Source organism: Echeneis naucrates, chromosome 13, assembly GCF_900963305.1.
Source record: "Echeneis naucrates chromosome 13, fEcheNa1.1, whole genome shotgun sequence".
Classification (NCBI taxonomy): Eukaryota; Metazoa; Chordata; class Actinopteri; order Carangiformes; family Echeneidae; genus Echeneis; species Echeneis naucrates.
In genome coordinates, this window is record NC_042523.1 from 21599504 (window position 1) to 21618256 (window position 18753).

The following is an 18753-nucleotide window of genomic DNA, read 5'->3' on the forward strand; positions in this document are numbered from 1 at the left end:
AGAGTCTTCACAACATAGATAAGCTTCAAAGAGCTTGAGGCGGAACAGAAAAGTCAGTAATATTATATAATGTGTTTTTTTTTTTAATAAAAACAAAGTTTAACATCAATCTATGATATGTCTTACTCCTGCCATATTCAGCTTTTACCTTCGAGTGAGAGTTTTTAAAGTCTCTCAACTTCTTCCTGTAGTGATTTATTCAAGATAAGTTTTAAGAGAGAAAACAAATCATAGAGCCACTTGACATTTAACACTTTATCTGATACCTGACTCTAAAAGTTCTTTCTCTGCGCTGGTTGCAGGTGAAGCCTGACTGGTGATTGAATTAGCACGTAACAGTATACAGTAATGGTGTTCTAACCTGATGAAACATTTTGATGCTGCCCTTTTAAAAGCGGAGAAACGCAGCAGCTCACATCCCATCATGCTCTGCAGAGAAGTGATACTGTTGGTATGTACATGGCTGCCAGCTTCGTGTTAGTGGTGAGTAGTGATGAGTCATTGCCAACAGATGGCGACACTGCTGTGTTCATCTGTGTATTTTAACATCTGCTCTCAGCTGCAGGAACAAACAGGCTCAGTTAAGCAAAGTAACCCCACATGAAGACGGCGGCAGCCATCATGATGAGAGCGTTAGCATCCACAGTGTATTTCCACACCGGGTCCTCAGTGATGTCAGGCATCTGCCCCGTCGCCTCAGGTTCTTCCTGCTCGAGGTCCAGGGAGCCTCCGCTCCCTCTGCAGAAACGGCCAATCAGGGGACAGACACCAGACTTCTCTTCCCTCTCAGCCACTGCAATTAAACAGAGTTATAATTTAGTGTGTTTTTGTTCTGTTTGTGTGTCTTCCTGACGGCAGTTTCATTTCTTTCTCACCCGCGTCTCCAGTGTTGTCCTCCCTCGCCCTTTCCCTGGCTTCCTGTCGAGCTCTTCTTCCTCTCTCTTCTTGCTCCCAGTCTAAATCCTTCCGTTCCTCTTTGGAGTGGCGAAGGCTGAAAACCAGACGATGGAGCTGGAAGAGCAGAAAAGGAGGGAGTGCTCAGACTATCTCACACTTTCCTAACGACTGCAGAGCTCAGGTCTTGACTCTGTGCACCTCTGAATACAGGAACAGGTTACTTACGTGTTGATCCTCTATGGGCTGGCTGCAGTAGCTGACCAGCAGCACCAGCACTGACGTACAGGCGAAGAGGATGATGGCAAAGTGAAGGTAGTGGATCCCACACACCAAGAACGGGCAGCTAGATGGGAAAATACAGCTGCCGGTACCAAACCAGAACTCAGGCAACATCCTGCACAGGCCCATCCCCAGGCCACCGATCAGACCCCAGAAAGCACCCTGAAAGGATTTCACTTAGTATTTTGTTTCATAATCAGCGATAATATGATGTAATATCTTCACGTGTTGCATTGAGTGCAGACACAATCTCACCGTCTCATTGACCCTCTTAACAAACACAGCCAGCAGGAAGACGGAGGCAATAGGGGGGGCCAGGTAGCTGGAGATGGACTGGATGTAATCGAACAGCTGGCCGCTCTGAGCCGCCTGGACAACAGGGATCCAGCAGATGCTGACGGCTACGATGCAAAGCACCCAGACTCTAAAGGAGCAGGGGAACACAAGATCATCATCGCAGCATCAGCATCACACATCAGGCAGCTTGGAACGATCTCTGTCTTATGACAGAGACAGGAACTTTGTTTAGACAATCATTGAATGAGAGAAAGGGAAAATAAAACCCATCCTACATTCAGTTTTGTGTCTATTTATCACAACGCTGTCCACTTACCTGCCCACAATAATGAGCTCACGCTCGGTGGCCTGTGGTCTGACGCGAGTCCAGATGTCCATGGTGAACAAAGTGCTGCTGCTGTTAAAGATGGAGGCCAAAGAGGACATGAGAGCAGCCAACATGACGGCCAGCATCAGACCTCGCAGACCTGCAGGCAGAAAAGAGGAGGAGATGGAACAAAAAAAAGGGTTTCTTTTTTAAAGAGTTTCTTTAAAGGGAGTCGTCGTGCGCTTACCGTTGGGCATGACGGACACCACCAGTTTAGGATAAGCAATGTTGGAGCAGCCCACTTCAGTGCCGCACACTTCCTTACATATTTCAGGGACAACACAGCCAACCTCATCTGCAGGTGGATGGAGACACACAGTGCAAAGATGTGGTGTCTACTGCACTTCTAATATTGCACTGTAAGGTCTTCCTTTACGTGTCAACCACAAACCCGGGTAGAGGACCCTGCTGATCATGCCGGGGAACACCATGAGGAACATAGGCAGCAGTTTGAGGTAGCCACACATGATGCATCCGGCCTTCACGTGGGTCAGACTACGAGCCGCAAGGCACCTCTGCACGATCACCTGAAGAGATAAAAGGCACACATCAATTATTTAGAGGTTTGCTCTCATCACCAGCAGTATGTCGGCGGTGCGGAGCAGAGCAGAAAGTCTCGATGAGTTTTAAAAAAATGTTCAAAAAGATGCTGTAAATCTTTTAAATGTGATCACATGGAATAAAACACCCTGCAATGTTTTTCTATGACTTTCTTTTTGTGTTAAATACAATGATTTACATCATTAAATTAATAATTCCATGTTTTTAAAAGAGAAAACTCGCATCAGGATTGATGCTTTCATTGACTGCAGCCTCATTTATGTATTGAAACCTAAATGTTTTTTCCAGCATAAATGGTAAATTATTTCCTTTGCTAGCTGCAGTTAGCCGGAAAGCAGCCAAAGGGTTTTGTGGTTTTATTTTTTTATTACTACTATCATATTATTATTTTTATGGTCTGAACTTTTCGTACGATAATGTGTATCTTGTGTCTTTGGCTCTGTGGGAAGGTGCAGCCTGAAGATGGCCGGCAGGTCATTTCTGTTATCTATCCTAAAATCTTAAGCTTGAGAAACAAAACCAAAAACATTTTAACTGGACTGAAAGGAAACCACCTGGTCTGTGCACCAGTACCAGCCTCCCACTATAGCAATCCCAACCAACACCCCAGGCCAGGGCAGGTCGCCGGTGGTGGCGTCCCTCAGCAGGTTGAAGGCGTCCTGTCTGGGGGTGTAGCAGTGGGATGAGATGTTGTAGCGCTGGGTGTCCACAGAGGAGACATTCCTTGGAAAGGCAGAGCTGTATTTGTCCATCAGGGAGCTGAAACCTCCAACCTCAGCAAAGGCTGAGGGGAGAAGGAGTGCCCAGCATCATTTTGTGTGAATGTCACACACACACAATCAGCAGTGTTAACACACAAAGCAGAGCTGCTGCATGAAAAAGGTAACTGTGGTGGCATTTATCATTTTCTACTCATTTGAAGAAGAGCTCTGTTGTCTGGCATTATATGTGATCCAGCTGCTGAGTCAGCACTATCTGCTCAACGGTTCAACAACTCGCAATAGCTGGCTGCTCTTCCCTCTGTTCAGCCTTTATTAGGTCCGACCTGGATTAGCCTGAGATGTATTGATTAAGGTTGTGGAGGGCATTGTGTGTCTGCGGTGTCAGCACACTGTACACCGCTGTAGTCAAGTCAATGATTAGTGACCCTGGTTAATGTCTTTCCTGTTTTTAGAAGAAAAAAGACTGACGGAGGGCGGAAACACCAACTGTGAAATATCTGTAAAGTACTTACAGAAGCCAGTGAGGACAAAAGCTCCAGCAATGATGACAAAAGTCTGAACTGTGTCTGTGTACATTAGAGCAGCCAGGCCACCTAGGCGCGCGCACACACACACACACACACACACACACACACACACACACACCACCAGTTTCAAACAAAAGTCTCTTGTTACCAATTTGCCTCTGTGCCTGAACTAAATGAACCCAGATGATGACATATTGACAGATAAGGGATGACATACGACACAAAGGCTAATTAAACAACCACTGTGGCAAAAAAAAAAAGAAATAGTCTCTACCCTTATAATATCTGTACCTCATGGATCAGGTTCAATTCATAGGTACACAAATATACACATGCACAGACACACACCTGTAATAGTGTACAAGGCGGTTATCAACAGAAGGGCGATGACAGCCACATAGATGTTCCAGCCCAGCGCCTGCTGGATAAACACAGCTCCTGAAAACATGTCTACCTGGAGAGACAAAGTCAAAGAGGGGGGGGGGGGGGGTGAAGACAGGAATACAGTTTGTATATTTTTTCAGCTGTGTGTTGTCAGAAAGGATAACTCACTGAGATTTTGGTGAAAATGTAGAGGAAGAGTGAAATAACAGAGAGATAGAGGCTTATCCTCATCCCGCCGAACCTCTTCTTCAGGTACTGAGGCATCGTGATCACCTGAGAGGGCACATACGAACGCACAGCAACAAACAGTGAATGATCCAGCTGGTGGCGCTCCAGAGGACTGAAATCATCATCACACAACTGTGAACTTACCCCAGCTGTGAGGTAGACGGGCACAAACAACCAGCCCAGCAGCAGCACAATGAAAAGAGCCTGACACGGTCAACATCACAACAACATCAACATCAACAGCTGAGAGGTGGTTGTTTGTCATGTAGCACGTGAATCAACTCAGTATGTAAAGACGTGAATGATCAGTTAGGGATGTGGCCTACGTTCCACTCGAAGCCTCCCACAGCGATGCCACTCGCCGCCCCAGTCCCGGCCAAGCCCACAAAGTGACCACTGCCGATGTTGCTGGCAAACAGAGACGCACCAACCTGAAACAAAACAAGAGTACCGGCACATCAACACCTACAGAGACGTCGCATAAAGTCTACCAGAGCAGACCAATAAGAACATACTGATGGACTGTCACCCAAAAAGCTCATGCAGCTAAACTCAAACCATGTATCACTCCAAGATGTTGCTGCTAAGATTAAAAACAGTCCAAGTGTGTATTGATCACAGAAGGAGTTACGACCTTCAGGGGCAGATTTTGTCCTCATAGTCAGGTGTTTGGGTGGGAGTGATGGGAGGAAAATCTTTTCTTCATGTCAGTTACATTTTGCTCAAAAATACCTATTAAAAGTTCATCTGAAGTTAATACGAAGCTTCAGCTGTTCCAGTGAATCAAACCAGGTGGATCTTTTGCAGAAAATCTATTTACATATACTGTATACAGTGGACAAAATGTCAAATCATGACAATTTCTGAATGACTGAAGTTGATCTGTCAACATACAGGCTGATCACTGGAGTAAAAGTTTACAGGTCTAACTTACTGGCCACCAGGTCATCGTCCGCCCAGCCAGGAAATATCCACCCACTGTCCCACGATTGCTCCGAAACAGGGACTAGAACAGGACAGGACAGTCTCTTTTATGCATCATCACATTATACATATACTCATTTTATTAAATCCTAATAACGTCGTGCACTCACCCAAACGCCAACACTGATGACCAAGATGAAATATCCGATGATGACAGTGATGTCTAGTGGGTTGTTTATGATCACCTTGTCTGACGGGGGATTCTCCATTTTCCACTTGTACCTGAAAAAAAAAAAAAAATTTTTTTGAAATCTGTTTATTCTAATCAGAAGCTTGAAGTGATTCACTTGTTGTACCCGGCAGGATCGTTTAACAGGCTGGAGGCTTATGGAGCCTAAACTTGGGATGGCCAGTCTGAAGCAGGACTTTGTCCGGCTGAGTCAATGGAGCAGATTCAGCAGTTTAATAATTACAGTAATTATTACGGTGTCATGAAAAACAGGATTTCAGTCATTTAATCCTGATGAATTTTCAGCAGTTTACATGTTGAAATGTACAGGTACTCCCCTTCACGAGAAGATTTTTGGGTTGCAGCTTTAGTTCAGCCATTCAGCCAATCTCATCTCAACCTCTCAGTCGCATTAATCAGCCGAGTGTTTGTACACTTGTTATGAACTCAGTCAGTAAAAACAAAGATGTAAGCAAATAGTCCTTTAATTGTTTGATAGCACTGCTTCCATCAAAACATCCATTTGCCTTTCAGTTGACAAATCATTAGATTGTACAAATGAGAGCAGCTTCATTTCTCTGAATGGGCACAGTAACGTGGATGTTTCATGTGTGCAAAGAGCTCGTGTTGAACAGATTTACGACTCGGCATAGAAAACATGCATGCATACACAATCACTTTTCACATGTCATACAAGCTGTAAGCACAGGAGAGAAAAAAGAAAAATTCAGTTCTTTAACATTTCTGGGTGAGAAATTAGAGCATGATGTGGAAAGTAAAACATGAAACTGTACCACGGATGTTTCCAAAAAACACAAGCTCACATCTCCTGAAAAATGGTATCTATTGAATTAAAAAATAAAATCCTTCTGCCTTATCCTCCTGATGCATTTTGGTCAGTTGCACAGCTCAAGTCATATTTAGCAGGTACGAAATGTGACAATATAAAATGTCTTAAGGACAAACGGTGGTTGAGAAAAGAGATCCTGGAATATTGACGTTTTAATTACTTATAGTGGAATAAATTTGAATTATGTCATGTATTAATCCAGACCAAGCACTCATTGTGTTAGAATGAACTCGAAACGGATGCAGCTTCTGAGTTACTGGAGTTCGTTATCTCGCATGTTAAATGTGCTGTTAGATGGAAAATTGGGGAAGTTCCACTGTTAAGTTCTCAAGAGAGACTGAGTCATGATAACTCTGGAAAGTTTTTTATGGAAGGATAAACCCATGAAATGTAACTTCCTGTTGGGTGATTTAGGTTATGCTTAAGTTATGAGGCAAACATGGGTAAAGACAAATTTCTGTCTTTTTTTGGGGATGAAACTTGAATTTATCTTCAGTTGGTTAAATATTATGATAGAGCTGTTTCCCCACTGCAGCCAAACTTTTCAGCAGGTGTAAATTGTTTGGTGTCACACTGATTTACTTAAGTAAACAGTGTCCAAATTACATCTGAAAAGTAAAGCCTGGTCTGCTGTGATGAAAACTTTGTAGAAATGGTAAAGTCGTTTAACAGTAAAAACTATTTCCTGCTGTGTTTTACATTTTGAACCTCAATAGTTTTGATGCCATAGACATATTTTTCAGATTTCAATCGCAGATCACCATGTTTTCCAACATGCATATATCTCCCCCAGAAGAAACTGGAAATTGGCAATTCAAATAAATAAAAGCAGGAAACAGAGGGGACAAGATTCAAAAGAAAACAGCAGCTTACAGCAAAAGCAATGTGCTTTAGTTTCTGGGCAAACTTTGTGACTTTTCAGTCACTGAGGTCTAAACACATGTGCTCCTTGTTGACAGTTCTGTCTAAACCTACAGTACAGCTGGGCCTCCTGTAGTCTGAGCAAGCTACCATTTAACAATAACCAAAAAAAAAAAAAAAAAGAAAGAAAACCCTAAAAAATACATTTCAATAAATTATGTGCAATTCTAGTGTGCTGAAATGAGTCATAACGTCTGTGCCAAACACATTCACACGTCCCAAAAGCTGGAGCAACTGGAAGAAAAATGCTGTTTTGCCACAGCTGCTGAATCAAGTAAAGACAAATGTTCGCCAGACTTGAATGTTTCGGAAAGATGCTGGACTGAGTCATATACACCAACTATCACTGTAATTGTACAGTGGGATTCATACAGGTACCCAAAACTACTTTAAAACTAGCTAAACAATTTGTATTTCAGTTTTGACCCTGGACGATGAAAAAGGATCATTCCTGCACTACAGTGTCATGAAGATCTACTGAATCACCTTGACATGGAAATTTCCACCACTGAAAGATGTTTTGCCGTATTGTTCTGGTGCTCTCATCATATCTATCATCATCTGTCATCCAGCCCCTTCTGCACATTTCTCCCAATGATATGTTCCACCTTGGTGGAGCCTTTAAATAAGAATACTCAAAACATGGATGAAGCACAGTCTTAGTCCTGCGCGGAGCACACAGGGGTCTAAATGAGCCAATCACAACTACAAGTTATCAAACGCTTCAGCGTTTCTGTTTATGAGGGATTAGACTGAGGTCCAGCACTCAGCAGAGGGACAGGCTTTTCCTGGGATAAGAAGCAGCTTAGTTTTATCTATGATGGACTTTAAAACGCACAGCCAAAGACAAACAGTAGTCCACATCTTCACTAATTAATGAAGTAAGTGATAAAATCTGTGCAAAATTTTGGAAGTCAGATCTGTAATACATGCACTTTATCTGGTAAATTATCATAAATCAGTCAACAGCTGAACGAATGAAATTCGAACATTTTGATATGTTTCATGTGATGTGTTTCCTTTCAAGTGAAATCTTTTTAGATAGCCCTTAATTGCAGCAACAATTTTAGGAAGGGTTACAAGGAAAAAACATTTGAAAGTTTGTGAGTGACAACAAAGGAGAAAAAAATCCCTCCAAGGATAACAGGCGGCAAGGGAGCAGGAGAGAAAACAGCAAAGCAACGCCATGAGACAGTTAGCGGTCAGAAAAGGACCTTTAAAGAAAAGAATAAACGCTTGTGTTACTTTTGCAGCCGAAACACGAGGTTGCAACATAAAACTTGCGTTTTCTGAGAATTGCTCAAAGGACAGGTACATTTAAGTTCATTCACAGAAGCAATTACTATCAACACTTGGTGGCAGGATGTTCTGCTGCAGACAAGCAGACTGAAGCCGCTTCTTCAATGTGCAAATGGTTTTGGCTCAGACACTAGTAAAGTCCGTTTAGTTTGGGCCCATCAGTGAAACACAGCCTTGTCAGAAATGTGCAGGTCTCCTTGTGTCTCAACTTCTGAAAAAACAGACTTGGAATTTAAAAAAAAAAAAAAGTGACAACATCTTTTTGTGATGTTGTCAAGGCCCCTTCCTCTCTTAAATGAATTAACTGTGTACTGGTGGATTTGATTACATTCAGGCGAGTGTTGCCAGTTTTTGGCTCCACTTACTATCTGGCTGTAAATCTGAATATCCATAATAAATTTAGTTAGACGAGTCTGGTCCAGTCCATTAATATTCTGCTGTGTGGCTGCACTGATATTGAATTAGTATTTTCATCTCAGCACCAAGATGTCATGAGGTCAAGGTAGAGCTAATTTAAACTCGGCCTGGAGCTCATCTCTGTGTCACCTGAACAGCTGCCTCTACTTCAGTTGTACTGGTCCCTGTCAAACTAGTCGGCCGCCTTCTTGCAGTTCTCTTTGGCTAGTCTCAATCTGGACAGGATGTGTTTCTTAGGGAATTTCAGGGTGGTGCATCCAAACTGGCTCACTCCTCCAGTATCGCCAGGGAGTTTTTCACGTCTCTGGACCCAGCTGCGCCAGCCGGGCTTCCAACAGTACACACTGTCATAGAACCGTGAACCGTTTTCCCCGCCAAGCACGTAAATTCTCCTTTTCCACCTGGCCACACCCCCAGCTGCTATTCGCCGTGGCAGCCCAGGAAATACCACAGGGCTTGGGGCTCGGTCACTGCCACCACCTGCGGCCCCCCGCTGCTCTGCAGAGACCATCACCCCTCCCCCAGTTACTTCCCTCTCTACCCCAGACCCCCTGCCCTCTCTGAAAAACAGAACACGCCCAGTGGCGTCTAAAGTCTCCAGATTAGTGTAGTTTCCATCCAGGAACTTGGTTGTGTCCCTCATGTATCCCCCAATTGCACAGACTCCTCCCCGCACTGCTACTCCTCCGGCAAGGCAGGTGGCACCAGAGTCCAGCGCCACACGTGTCCAGCAGTCTGTTAGGGTGTGATAAATAAGCACCCCTGAGTGGACCACAGCCCGGTTCTGTTCTAGCGTTGTTCCACCCAGAAGATAAAGGCGTCCACGTAACGCAGCGCCGGCAAAGGCTCGTAGAGGCAGCGGAAGCCGAGGCCCCGGAGCCCATTGTAGTGTACTGAGCTCCAGGGTCTCACTGGAATCCATCAGGGCTGAGCGGTTACTGCCACCTAAGGCATAGAGTGACTCTCCACAACCCAGCAGGCCTAACATAGCCCGGGGCTGGACCATTGAAGGGCGCTCCATCCAGCGGTCCAACACGGCATCATATTCATGCACCGCTGCAGACACAGAGCCTGTCCGCAGGATCCCACCAGCTACAAAGAGCCTGTCACCAACTGCAGTGCAGCCAGGACTGACAAGTGATCCAAGCGCTGCTAGTTTCTCCCACTTCCCTGTCCGAGGATCAAAGCAATCCACCGTGTAGTCTCTTGCCACTAAATTCTCATCTTCCCGTGGTGTCAGATCCACACAGACAATCTTTTTCTCAAACATTCCCTCTCGTGGCCTGAGAGGCCCCCCAAGGCCCTCCCCAGCTGCAGCGGGGCCCAACTCCTGGCTCAGTCTTCGACTCTCTTCCTGGGATAGCAGCCCCGGCCTCAGGTGGTGAAGCAGCGCCGGCATGTGGGCATAGCGGTCCAAGGGCTGGTGCTCTGCCCAGCGGCGTGCTGCATCATAGACCTCTGCCTCAGAGTCCACTCCCAGACGGTCTGAGCTCAGGAGGCTGCCTAAGGTGCCGTGATCAAGTAAGAGGAAGTCTTTCTGCCGGGCTACGCGGGGGAAGTGCTGTGCTACAAGTCGAAGGGATGCACGAAGCAGCAGCTGGTCATGGTGAGAGCGAGCCAGAGAATACATCCCCAGACAGTTGTCTACCGAGAGATGCTCAAACAGAAACCTGAAGAGACAAGAGTGGAGAGATGATAGAATCGAAACAAGCAGGGCAAGGAAACAAAAGAATATCAACGTAAAAACAGAACTGACTGTATCACAATCTGTGACTTTTGCACAGCAGGCTTACCTGGAGCACAGGTCTTGAAGGGGCATGACCTGAAGCCGGTTTGCAGCCACAAACAGATCCTCAGCTGTGTCAAGAGAGAGTCCCGCCTCACCAGTGTACACAAACTGGATGACTGTCTCCATGACAGACGGTGTCACTTCCTCCAGCCGGATCTCAGTGAGGCGAGACTCCACCAGAGGGCTGGTGAACATTGCCCGGAAGTAAGGACTCACGGCTGCTAGGAGGACTCTGAGCGGAGAGAAAGTTGGAAGGAAAAAGGGAGGAGTATGGACAGTATTTACTTTTGTGAAAGCAGCAAAAAAATCTACACAAATTAAACATTTTCTATGATGTCAAAAAAATAAGTCAGCATGGTCTTTTTGATATTTTCTCTTTGATATCATACAAAAGCTGAAAGAGCTTCAGCAAGAAAACAGATATGGCCTATATCACAGCAGCTTTGTCAGAAGCTACATGTTTATTCATTTTCCTTTGTTTCTCCTTATCTTTGCTTCAAATGTCAGCTCAATAGTACACTTAGTATTATTAGGAGAGGTTATTACTCCATTAATCAGTAATCTGTTTAGCAAAATGATGGGGTCTTGATGATTTGTCCGTTTGACAGCAGCCCTGCCTGAAATACTCATCCCAATATATATGTAAAGAGAGTCCATTACCACACTGCTTTGAATGATATAGGAATGGCATTTTACCTGTGACACATGAACTTCTTTCCCTCAACAAGCAGAGTAACATCACACAGCTGCTGAGCATCCAGGAGCTGCTTCAATCCTAAGTGTGAGAGAACAGAAACATGGGTGAGGAAGGGATGCTGACAAAGTATTGGAGGTTGAAAGGTCAAGGCGGGGCAGGCGAGAATAAACCTTCCCCTCCCTATCTTACCGTGTGTGATGTAGTCCCCCAACGGCGTGGTGCTGTCATCGGGGAAGTCCTCCTCCTCCGAGTCGCTGTCTGACAGTGGCTCCCCTCCTCCGCCATCTCCGTCCTGCCACGGCTGGGGACGCCAGGTGACTGTGCCCCCCCGCACAGCATTCATCTGGCAATCAACACACATGCACATGCACATGCATATGGATTAAGTAAACACTTTTGCGTTTGTGCAAGCAGTGCCAATCTGTAGCAGCCAGGCCTTGGTGGAATAAATAGGGGCCTGCAACAGACATGACCCAGATAACAGCTATCTGTGCTGCTGTGACACTCTATACCTACTGTACACCTTACTGTTATTATAATTTCATATTATTGCCACTGATTTACCTCACACCACTTTTACAATATCAGCCAGATCTTAAATAACACACAGCATGCTGCTGTTGTGGCATCAGATGGATCCTTTTTTTTTTTTTTTTTTGAAGACCTTACCTTTGCTCTCCTTCTCGTTTCCACCGTGAAAGCTGTTTGGGTCTCACTTTGAGGAAGGAATTGGTGAGGTGGACCGACTGTAATCCAAGTCCCCCGCTTATTCCCGGAAGTTTCTGGAGGCTTTCCCGGCTCCCATCTGATTGTCCTGGTTCCTTCGGGGCTCGTCCCGGCCTGTGTCGAGGACGCGTCGGGCTGCTACTCCTCCTTCTCCTCCTCCGGCCCCGAGAACAACATCACCACCGACGGACCAAAGCTGGCTCACAAAAGGGACCACTTCTCCTCCGGCAGGAAGGGCTCTGGTCCGGATTCGGCTCAGTCCACCATGGCAGGAGACACACGCGTCCGGCGCGGCGGAGGGAGGGCGGCAGTTTTCGTAGCGGCTTCGGGGGCAGAAAAACCTGGACTGACTTCAGCTCCGGTCGGCCGCACTTGTCATGTCTGAACCGGATTACCGCAACGTTAAACTTCCGCTCATCTGATTGGATGACCTTTGACTCGTGACGATTATTTGGAGCCGTTAAGAGCTGAGTTGTTTTTTCGTTTCTGTTGTTGTTGTTGTTGTTGTTGTTGTTTTTCTCTATCGCCGGTAAATATAAAACAATTTTTTATTTTCGTGATTTTTTAACAAGTGAAATATATATTGTATATTTATGATATGATAAATTGTCATCATGTTTTATATTCAATCGTTCTCCCAAGTGTTAACTTCCGCATTTGTGTTGCATTCAGGGCCGGTACGAGCATTTATAGCCGTAAAAAGTGCACCCCGCTTTAATGGCTGAGAAATAAAAAATATATATGCTAATGTTATTAGTTATGTTTTTAAAACATATTTTAAATATGTTTTTAAACATATATTACTGCTGATTTAACTGGGGTTTCGACTATATGATGAACAGCTTATCCAGGAGCCGGAGATGTAAAACGCGAATTTTTCCTACAACCCCTGAAAGCAACGTCAACCACAAGACAAATATGGCGACGCGCATCGGCATGGTTGCCAGAGTTGGAAGAGTCGCACTGACTGTGCTGAAGCCGGTGTCCGGACAGTGCTCAAGCCGGACGACGAGCGTTTTGGTCCCGCACCGCCTCTCGCATGGAGTCCGGAGCAGTTTGTACGAACACGTCCGCGAAGGCTACAGCGACAAGCCCGAGCTGGACATGAGAGCCGTCTGCCAGGAGACCGACAAAGTCATCGCTAACGTGGAGAGCCGGAAGGGCGACCTGAGAGCAGACGATGTCAGGAAGATTGTGAGTGTTAGTGGCATTGAATCCGTCAAAAATAGGCTGCCTCACACAGCAAATAGACGTGGATTGCCTAATTGGAGCAAATATACATATTGAAGACAAACGCTTTATTCATAATTTACTTATTCATGCTGAAATCTAATGCGACTTTATATATCACAATATGTCCCCTTAATGTTACTTTCACTTTGGGTTTATGGGCACTGGAGGTTTCAGGACTCACACACATTACATTTATGCAAAAGACACCTTGGACCCTGATTGGCTGTAGTTGATACCTGCGTGTGACGTCATGTCGTGATTATGCGTCGTGAGTAATTTATGAAACTTTATTCCTTCTTCAGCAGATGAAATGTCTGTGCATATACACTATCGGTAACAGTACTGGCCCGCCTACAGGAGCTGTTATGGCATCCCGTTCTAAATCCTTTGGTATGACTATGGAGTTAGTTGGTCAGCTTGTTGTAGTCGTTTCCACTCTTCTGGGAAGAGATTTTGGTATTTGCAGAATATTTTGCCTTTTCATCCGAAAGAGCATTTGTGAGGTCAGACATTAACTTTGGACTGGCTTGCAATCTGTGTTGCAGTTTATCCCAAAGGTGTTTGAACGGGCTGTCAAACTCACCCAACTATGCCTTTATGACCTTTGCGTTTTGTACTGGGGGAGGAATTATCCAAAATGATGTGGTAAGCCCAAACATTATTTTCCTACACTGGAACCAAGGGACCTTGGCCAACCCCAGAAAGCAATACTGTACAATTATCCCTCCTCCACCAAACCTCACAGTTGGTACAATGAAGCCAACACGATCCTCGATTTCTTCAAACCCAAAGTCATCCATGAAATAGGTTCAAACTCACTAAAACACAGTGTCAGTATACCTTTATAGAGATGTGAAGCATTTATAGAATATCAAATTATCAAATTTAGCATTATTGATCCAATACAAAGACACACAAATAACAATTGACATTTAAACTCAGCAAATACGCATACAGTATACAGTTGATATGAACACAGAGAACACTGAAAGTTAAGAGTTTTGATTTAATGCCTTTTCATGCTTCTTAACTGTGTGTGTGTGTGTGTGTGTGTGTGTGTGCGCGTGTGCGTGCACTTTCCACATTGTAGGTATGTGTGTGGCATGAGCTCCAGGCAGTGAGGGCAGAAATCTCTGAGTTGGAGAACCAGAAGCGTCAAATCGGTGACTTGGTCAAAGCACTCGTGGTCAGTAAAGGTTATTACAGCAGTGCTGACAAGCAATGAGTGTTTTTCAGTTTGCTCAATCATATTCTCTAAATTTCTCCTAACAGTCCAACAATGACAAGAAAGCTCTTGCAAATGTAAGTTCATCTTCAAACCTCCATCTCTGTTGTTTTATTCGGTCAATGTTGGCAGTTATTCCTCCTGTCATGGCTGTTGTTTATCCTGCAGTTTCCGGAGTACACCCAGGCTCTGCAGAGGGGCCGACAGATCCGGATCCGCCTCAACGAGCTCTACCCCAGAGAGACTGAGCTGGACGAGGAGCACTACAGCCAAGCACTCAGGTTACCCAACACCTCGCACCCTGATGTGGTTAGTAAAAACACAAATATACATACACACTTTATTTGAAGCTGTTAATTCAAGTTTCTCTTTCCTCTTTCAGCCAGTTGGAGATGAGAGCCAGGCCAGGGTTGTGGAGCTGGTCGGACAGAAACCAGGTGAGTCACATGCATCACGTTGGTATTGAAGTTTGACCTAATGGATTTTGAAAAAGGGGGAGAAAAAAAAAAGTTAAAAACTCTTAAATAACAACATCACTGTTTGCTGCAGAGTTTGATTTCAAGCCCAGAGGCCATGTGGAGCTGGGGGAAGAGTTGGGTCTCATCAGACAGAGGTGAGAATGACTCTTTCTGTGCACCACTTTTATGAGACTTTCTTCATACAACGTGATGAAAGCGATACCATAATATCTTTTAATATGACTGGGGGTCATTACATTTCACTCTTCCCTCTGCTGCAGGCATCTGTCTCACATCTCAGGCCACAGGTCCTACTACCTGAGGGGAGCAGGGGCCAGACTTCAGACTGCACTCCAAAACTTTGCCCTTGACACACTACAACGACAGGTGATTATACAGCATATTTGGAGAACATGTCTACAAAATGAGTGTGTATTGTTATGTTTTTAAGATATAGAGGAGCCAGTCTTGAGTTGTCCCTTTGACTGCAGGGCTTCATTCCCATGACTGTACCTGACATTCTGAGGGGGGCAGTGTTTGTGAGTAGCAGAACTTTTGAAATAGCATGATTGTTGTTGAAGTGCTCATAAACAGCATTGTTAGTATTCATTACGATCCACGTCTCTTAAACAGGCATCATTTTAAACCCCAAAGTGTCTTAAAGCTGCATATTGTCTTTCTTTTTTCTCTTCCAGGAGGGTTGTGGGATGCAGCCTAATGCCCATCGCTCTCAGGTCTACTCCCTGGACCCGGCTCGTTTCCCAGGCCTCTGCCTGGCCGGGACCGGAGAGGTTGGCGTGGCAGGTGAAACGGTTCTTCATTAAAGTTAATATGCTGCCATAATCTGCTGAAATCATAACAAGGCTTTTGAATTCTAGTAACAATAAATGAGCACTCAGGATGTTCATTAGCTCCACTGAACTGTGCAGATGCTGTGCTTTCTGGTTGTCATGTTTAATTTTACTGGAGGCGCTGCAACCGCTTAGTACACAGCCAGAGACACAACAGGTGTGGTGTGTGTGTTTGTGTGTGTGTGTGTGTGTGAGATGGCTGCTGAACGGCTTAGTTTTCATTTTGGTATCCATGTTAATGGGTTAGAGCTGACACACTGCTATGAGGCACAAAAGCACAGAGAAAAGAGTCATTCACAGTTTACTAAGCAATATTACAAAAAAACAAAAAACAAAAAACACCCTTCTGCTGTAGTCTCTGTGTTTAGATTGAATCTGACATATGACACAATCTGATCATGCACATTCAAACACTGCTCCACAGCTCAGAAATGAGAGCCAGGTTGGCATCCTTTTGTATCTGATGAGTTCCTCTCCTCCTCAGGCTATTTCATGGATCATGCAGTAAACTGGAAAGATCTGCCTGTCAGGTCAGGAGCGCCCCTCATTCCCACTTTGCATCATACAGTTTTCTATGTTTGAGTAATTACAGCTAACAGGCGCTGTCATCTGTCACTGCAGGACGGTGTGTAGCAGCACCTGCTACAGAGCAGAGACGGACACCGGCAGAGAGACGTGGGGCCTCTACAGAGTTCATCACTTCAACAAGGTCAGCAGCTCCAGTTGTCAGATGGGTTATTCCTCTGGATGTGTAGGTATAAATGACATATGACCTTTATGTGTGTTTGTGTGAATTCAGGTAGAGATGTTTGGAGTGACAGCAGATGAAACTGGAGATGAGAGCTCTCAGCTGCTGGAGGAGTTTGTGTCTTTGCAGAAAGAGATGTTCTCTGCACTGGAGTTGCACTACAGGTCGAAACACAAACGCACACAGTCTCAGTGGTTCTGATGTGTCGAACATGTTCTATTTTATTTCATATTTTAAAGATTACTATGCCTTACAACTCGTATTAAAATTTAATTTGAGTTGCATTGGTGTGTGTTTTCCCCAGAGTGCTGGACATGCCGACACAGGAACTGGGTCCTCCTGCTTACAGGAAGTATGACATCGAAGCCTGGATGCCGGGGAGAAACAGCTATGGAGAGGTCGGCCCCGTCATATCATCGTTACCTACTTACCTACCTTATGCCTACAGCAGAAGTCACATGTCGAAGATAACTGAACTTCATATGATTTGCTGATGAAGATACACATGAAGTGCTTTATTATATTATAGGTTTTCATGCGTGGACACACAAACCTGCCATCAGTCTGAGAGTTGTCAGAGTAAATTTAGCATTACATCCAGGCTGCTGTGGAACAGAAAGCTCCACTTAGTACTGATGATTCTGATTTAATTTCTTGATGTGCTCAGATTTCCAGTGGATCCAACTGTACAGACTACCAGAGCAGACGCCTCAATATCCTATATGAGCGAGAGGATGGCAGCCTGCAGTACGCCCACACAGTAAGGATGAGGCAGCACTGCTGGTTTACCCTGCAGCAGTTACACCAGCTCCATAATGTGTGTGTGTGTTTGCTTTTTATCGCTCTAGGTGAACGCTACAGCGTGCGCCATCCCCCGAACCATCATCGCTATCTTGGAGACTCACCAGACAAAAGTAAGACACCAACACAGGGACTGTTAAAATAACTGGAATAAAATAATTTAGGTTAACTTGGAGAAGATGAACTATGGAGGAGCTCCCCCTAGTGAAAAATAAAACAGATTATACACATACTCACTATACACTCGCTTTATTAGGTGCACCTTTTTTAATGCCAGGTTAGACCTCTGGACTCAACAAGAGGCTTGAAACATCCCTCATATTATGGTCCATATATTTATATTGACATGCAGCTGAAAAGGAAAAAAGCTCTTTTATATATATATATAAATGTGTATTAAAAAAATACCCAAATTAAATATCAAAATGTGATTATTTTTCAGTTTATTTGTTGCTTTTTTTTCTACTTTTTTTAATCCTGCCCATCCTCCTCGACTCTCTGCAGGAGGGAACAGTGCGTGTCCCCCAAGCCCTGCAGCCGTACTTGGGTCTGGAAGAGATCGAGAAGCCGAACTACACTCCGCTGAAATACATCGGGCCAAACCAGCACAGTCGACCCCCCAGGCCTGCTCCTAAAACCAGATGACGCTAACACAAGGGTGCTGCTCTGACGCCAGCTGTCGTCCACAAAACACAGGAGGTGGGAGTGAGACAGGAAGTCGGTACTTATCATAAACACACAAGGGTGTTTCATACGTTTTGTTGCACTTCTGCTTGCAAGTCAATGGTCTCAAATGTGCTTCAGAGGAAATACAGTCTGACTTTTCAGCTGAATATCTGGCCCAAGCCAACCAGTTTCCTGTCAGTTTAAATATATTTGTCTCATTTTGTCAAATGCCATGAATTTTTGAATGGAAGTCTGAATGTTGAGTGTTGAGGAACAACTATATGGAGAAAATAAAAAAACAGTTCCGTTTCTGTCATACCTGATGTTTTTCCATTATTGTTGGTTCAGACTGCCCCCCCCCTCCACACACACACACACACACACACACACACACATATGCACTGCAGAACACTGTGACCTTGAGGAGTGAGGAGGACAAGGGCTGCTTTAATTGCTCCTTGAGGTGACATACACAACTGGGTGTTACTGCAAAGTAGGGCATCAGTAATTGATGTGTAGGAGTAATTAAGCAGCAGTTCCATGAGGTGGTGATGTTTGAATGGACCTGCAAATAAAGGAAAAGCGCCTGTAGCTGCGTTTTGTGTTTTGTGTCCCTCAGATATGATTGTTTAATAATGTATGCCCCTACGCCTGAAA

At 44.7% G+C, this 18753-nt stretch overlaps 3 protein-coding genes across 5 annotated transcripts; 1 reads left to right on the top strand and 2 right to left on the bottom strand.

Moving 5' to 3' along the window:
• Nucleotides 1-120: 120 nt before the first annotated feature.
• Nucleotides 121-9162, bottom strand: slc5a2 (solute carrier family 5 member 2). 2 transcript variants are annotated; one of them, XM_029516707.1, is made up of 16 exons: nt 9032-9162; nt 5357-5468; nt 5197-5268; nt 4589-4693; nt 4407-4466; nt 4203-4307; nt 3999-4104; nt 3636-3716; nt 2956-3185; nt 2232-2367; nt 2028-2135; nt 1790-1940; nt 1432-1600; nt 1123-1338; nt 876-1011; nt 121-793 (listed from the first exon to the last, which is right to left on the bottom strand). In XM_029516707.1, the coding sequence occupies exons 2-16, from the start codon at nt 5453-5455 to the stop codon at nt 582-584; spliced, it is 1986 nt and encodes a 661-aa protein (XP_029372567.1). In that variant the 5' UTR covers nt 5456-5468; nt 9032-9162; the 3' UTR covers nt 121-581. The 2 variants fall into 2 exon arrangements, with proteins under 2 accessions (XP_029372567.1, XP_029372566.1); XM_029516706.1 differs by having other exon boundaries at nt 2953-3185.
• LOC115052552 (kelch-like protein 17) lies at nt 5883-12730 on the bottom strand. The gene is made up of 5 exons (XM_029516709.1): nt 12058-12730; nt 11578-11731; nt 11388-11466; nt 10696-10923; nt 5883-10572 (listed from the first exon to the last, which is right to left on the bottom strand). Exons 2-5 carry the CDS (start codon nt 11729-11731, stop codon nt 9075-9077), a joined length of 1959 nt encoding a protein of 652 aa, XP_029372569.1. The 5' UTR covers nt 12058-12730; the 3' UTR covers nt 5883-9074.
• sars2 (seryl-tRNA synthetase 2, mitochondrial) lies at nt 12117-18654 on the top strand. Of its 2 annotated transcripts, XM_029516711.1 has the most exons (17): nt 12117-12580; nt 12957-13308; nt 14438-14533; nt 14620-14649; nt 14741-14881; nt 14955-15009; nt 15122-15185; nt 15312-15417; nt 15522-15569; nt 15726-15834; nt 16366-16411; nt 16503-16590; nt 16681-16793; nt 16934-17027; nt 17297-17389; nt 17478-17543; nt 17935-18654. In XM_029516711.1, the coding sequence occupies exons 2-17, from the start codon at nt 13033-13035 to the stop codon at nt 18073-18075; spliced, it is 1566 nt and encodes a 521-aa protein (XP_029372571.1). In that variant the 5' UTR covers nt 12117-12580; nt 12957-13032; the 3' UTR covers nt 18076-18654. The 2 variants fall into 2 exon arrangements, with proteins under 2 accessions (XP_029372571.1, XP_029372570.1); XM_029516710.1 differs by having other exon boundaries at nt 12117-13308.
• Nucleotides 18655-18753: the final 99 nt, after the last annotated feature.

What these genes read in the sequence shown, in the direction of transcription:
- slc5a2 (XM_029516706.1), bottom strand. Translation starts at nt 5,455, where the DNA reads ATGGAGAATCCCCCGTCAGACAAGGTGATCATAAACAACCCACTAGAC. An exon ending in TCATCAGTGTTGGCGTTTGG is followed by an intron (nt 5,269 to 5,356) that starts GTGAGTGCACGA and finishes GTCCTGTTCTAG; the next exon opens with TCCCTGTTTCGGAGCAATCG. An exon ending in GAGCTCATTATTGTGGGCAG is followed by an intron (nt 1,601 to 1,789) that starts GTAAGTGGACAG and finishes CTGCTCCTTTAG; the next exon opens with AGTCTGGGTGCTTTGCATCG.
- LOC115052552 (XM_029516709.1), bottom strand. Translation starts at nt 11,731, where the DNA reads ATGAATGCTGTGCGGGGGGGCACAGTCACCTGGCGTCCCCAGCCGTGG. An exon ending in AAGAAGTTCATGTGTCACAG is followed by an intron (nt 10,924 to 11,387) that starts GTAAAATGCCAT and finishes CTCTCCGCTCAG; the next exon opens with AGTCCTCCTAGCAGCCGTGA. An exon ending in CTTCAAGACCTGTGCTCCAG is followed by an intron (nt 10,573 to 10,695) that starts GTAAGCCTGCTG and finishes TTGTCTCTTCAG; the next exon opens with GTTTCTGTTTGAGCATCTCT.
- sars2 (XM_029516710.1), top strand. Translation starts at nt 12,946, where the DNA reads ATGATGAACAGCTTATCCAGGAGCCGGAGATGTAAAACGCGAATTTTT. An exon ending in ACTTGGTCAAAGCACTCGTG is followed by an intron (nt 14,534 to 14,619) that starts GTCAGTAAAGGT and finishes TTCTCCTAACAG; the next exon opens with TCCAACAATGACAAGAAAGC. An exon ending in GCACTGGAGTTGCACTACAG is followed by an intron (nt 16,794 to 16,933) that starts GTCGAAACACAA and finishes TGTTTTCCCCAG; the next exon opens with AGTGCTGGACATGCCGACAC.